Source organism: Cebus imitator, unplaced genomic scaffold (genome assembly GCF_001604975.1).
Source record: "Cebus imitator isolate Cc_AM_T3 unplaced genomic scaffold, Cebus_imitator-1.0 Scaffold328, whole genome shotgun sequence".
In the NCBI taxonomy this organism is placed as follows: Eukaryota; Metazoa; Chordata; class Mammalia; order Primates; family Cebidae; genus Cebus; species Cebus imitator.
The window spans coordinates 1,095,277-1,098,718 of NW_016107643.1; the positions used below are offsets into that span (position 1 = coordinate 1,095,277).

Below are 3,442 nucleotides of genomic sequence, written 5' to 3' on the forward strand. Positions count from 1 at the left end.
AAAAAAAAAAAAAAAAAATTAAATAAAAATATATGTAAGTGGGGGGGATCTCCAGAAAAGAATAAAATTTTTAAAAATTGGCTTTATACAATGTCTGACTTTACTTTTAGTCTAAAAACTTTGTGACAGAAGGCTGGTAAACAGAAAATTCCAACAAGGACTTGACCATGGGACATATTGTTTATTACTTTTTTTATTACTAAGAGTAACATGTACAAATTTGCAACAATTTGTATAATCCAACTAGATTACAATTCACAGCAACATACACTAGCTCTAATCTGCCTTGGACACAGCTAAGTCTTCTCAATAGACTATTTTATTGCCAAACTTACATTCTGGCTTTTATAATCATTGTGCAACACCTGGTATAGTATACACCTGCAGCTTTGCCATAGAAATGCCCCTAAATGCCCTTCAGAGAGCAGAGGTGAATACTTTTTCATGGAGAAATGCCAACTTTTCTAAGCGAGTTCGTTTCAGTATTGGGAACCATTCCCAGTGGGATAATTCTACCACACGGTAGCCAAGCCGAACCAGCTGCCGCCTCTTCATGTTGTGCAGTCCAAGGAGATTCCTGGAGCCATAGGAGTATTGATTCCTGTTTGTAAACTGAATAGCCAGCTTCACTCTTGGGGTCTGCATGCAGGCTTGGGGGCATAGGCCAGCAATCTCCATGGCCCCTGGTTTATCTGCTACATCACAAACGGAGCCCCCCAAAGGTACAGCTGCCTTATCCTTTAACTCCACGGGCAGCTGCCCAGGCTCCGACTCAATTTTGTCCTGGGAATGTCCTCTTGCTTTCCCTTTTAGTAACTGATTCACCAAATCATCTGTAAGTCTGACTGCCATATGCTTAAGCCTTAATTTGGCTACATTTTCAGCTGGTGTGGCTTCTCTATTAAATGGTAATGGCTTTAGGTTAACATCAAGCTGGACCTCTATGTCAGAAGATCGGGTATGAGGCAAAATCATATGGTGCTTGATGTACTGGGGCCCCCCCAACATGGTGTCAAGTAAAGAGAGAGTTTCTAAGAATTCAGGCTTTGAATTCATATCCTTTCTTGCTAAATTCCACAGCAATTCAGACCCCTCTTGCTGAAGGTGAGCACTAAGACGATTGCCTCTGTAATCTGGACACTCAATGCCTACTGCACCATCGAGAGTATACAGTTCCTTAAGGAGGTCAAACTTAGTTCTCTCCTGTGCTAACCTGACAAACCCTGGACTGAGAGCATAATCAATGAACTCTACTGGAAAGTACTCCGAAAACGCCAGGCCCAGCAGGCAGGTGATCAGGTGTTCTGGGAACTGGCTGAATTCAGGCATCTTTCTGTGAATCTCATTTATCAGGCTGGAGTAAAATTCTTCTGCATTGGGTGGCTTATAATTCAGAGTTCCAAATGACCACAGTATCTTGGCAACATCTTTACTTCGACAGTGCACCACCCTAGGAGGCAAAGACGCAGCCACTGCATTCAGTACTCCTTCATCCAGGAAGCGTAAGGCCGAGCAGGCAAGAGTCAGGTGCATGACACCCTGAACTCCCAGGGAAGGAATTCGCTGAGGAGCAATCTCTCCAAACCGCTTCATGAAATTGATGTGGTCCACATGAGTGAAACGGAACATTTTAAGAATATTCACTAAGGCATGACTACCCAGATGCTGCATGTCAGCACAAGCCAAGTCTCCAAATTTCCGCATGACAAATTCAGAGAGACCAGTGTTCGATTTAAAGAACCCCAAACAGATGGTACCAACCTCCTCTAAATTGAGCAAATCTATATATTTAAGGATCAATGATTCCAATTTTTGCATTACGTCCTGGGATACCTGACGATTTTCACCTATAACATAAATTAAGTGAACTAGCTGGGACAAGGATATATCTTTCCAGTGCAAATTAAGATAACTAAAAAAAATCTGAAAAAACCGAGGTACTCTGTGGCCTAAGTACCTCCAGAGATCAGCCACCAAAAGAAGCTGATCCATGCTCATCTCCCATACCTGATGGCAACATTTGGTCTCATATACATCTAGCATTGAATGGGAATGAGGGATTCCTAAAATTACAAAAGCTTTCAAAATATTGATGAGATCTTGGGTATCAAAGAGCTCTATCTTCTTCACACTCAGCTGGCAAAGCAGAGCAAACCTGGCACTGCCCAGCAAGACAGAACGCTGCTCTGGAGGCAAAGAGCTCAGCTTACACAAATAATCTGCAATGACTTGAGCCTGGAGATGATCTTGATAAACTGTAACTTTGTGCAAAATTAGTTCACCTTCTGAAACAGACAGGGGCTGACAAGTCTCGGATGCGTTATAGCTGTGAAGACGGTATTCTGGTCTTAGCTGAAGAAAAACTCGGGTGTCTTCAAAGGAATCAAAAACTTCTACATCCTCTTCAACAACTCTCGTGGTCCTGGGTGAGCCCAGCTGCAATGTGCTGGCCTCAGAGGAAGAAGCCTTGCTGAATTCCAAACCTTGGTGGGCACTGCTGGTTGTGAAGATATTCCAAGAAGAGAAGGTGCCACAAACATTCTTAGCTTTCTTGGCAGAATGGCAGAGGTTTGTGTGCTCTGGAGGGTGCAGTCCCCCATGCTGTGTGCTGCTCACATTCCAATATGCCACACTTCGGGCTGCACAGGAGGCAAAAGGACTGCAAAATGCTCGGTATCCTAAAAGTTTTAGCAACTTAGGAGTAGCTGCCATTCTGGTGTCAGAAGTGATCTTTTTGGCAGTCAGAATACAGTCCTCACAGGTTTGACTAGGCAATTTCTTGTTTACATGGTGCTTGATTAGAGCTGGATGTGGAGGTGTTCCACAAAAACTGCCTGGAAATCTTCGGCATATCACAAGAGCCAGGGATCACAAATGACTGGGTCAGAATTGGTGCCAGATACTGAAAAAAGGGTAGATGAAGAATGAGTGGCTTCCACCTATAAGAGCACCCAAATTTACACATTATAAAAAATAGACTGAAACTACACTGCTGTCCACTCAAGTAAGTTTAATGCTAGTAAATACCCAAACCACATGACAACATATATCAAGGATAAATTGTGTGCTCTACGTAAAGGCCTAGGAAAACTCCCAACCCAGGGTACCCCTGGGCAGTTCATAGACTGCTGCTCACCAGACTTCCTTCACTGTACAAGGCAAGTAGTAACAGCTAGAGAAGAGATGATGCTAACTAACCTTTGATAGGAAGAAGGAAGGCAGATTTCTAGAAAGAAGGCTGAGAACAAAAGTGAGCAACTCATTCCACCTCTTTGATACCAAGGCATACAGGTCCTACCTGAAGAATAAGAATGTTTTATAAAAACTGCTACGCTGATAGCACTAAGTAAAAAGTGGGATCTGGTATAAGAGATAATTCGCAGGCTAGGTGTGGTGTCTTACACCTGTAATCCCAGCACTTTGGGAGGCCAAGGCAGGGAGA

The 3,442-nt window shown here is 43.2% G+C and overlaps 2 protein-coding genes across 5 annotated transcripts in view; both read right to left on the reverse strand.

The window, feature by feature from the left end:
• Window positions 1-3,442, reverse strand: part of UBOX5 (U-box domain containing 5) — a 47,699-nt gene that overhangs the window by 32,557 nt on the left and 11,700 nt on the right. Inside the window, exon 1 of one of the 4 annotated variants that reach the window (XM_017504782.1) lies at window positions 2,398-2,408. The exons of the other annotated variants lie outside the window; for them this stretch is intronic. The gene's annotated coding sequence lies outside the window, so the exon portion shown is untranslated. Of the gene's footprint in view, window positions 1-2,397; window positions 2,409-3,442 lie in introns of those variants that run through there. 4 annotated transcript variants of the gene reach the window in all.
• The window catches only part of FASTKD5 (FAST kinase domains 5), a 14,985-nt gene continuing 11,704 nt past the window's right edge, over window positions 162-3,442 (reverse strand). Inside the window, exon 2 of the mRNA XM_017504778.1 lies at window positions 162-2,902. Within this exon, the coding sequence (XP_017360267.1) occupies window positions 418-2,712 (2,295 nt within the window). The 5' untranslated portion in view covers window positions 2,713-2,902 and the 3' untranslated portion in view covers window positions 162-417. The remainder of the gene's footprint in view (window positions 2,903-3,442) is intronic.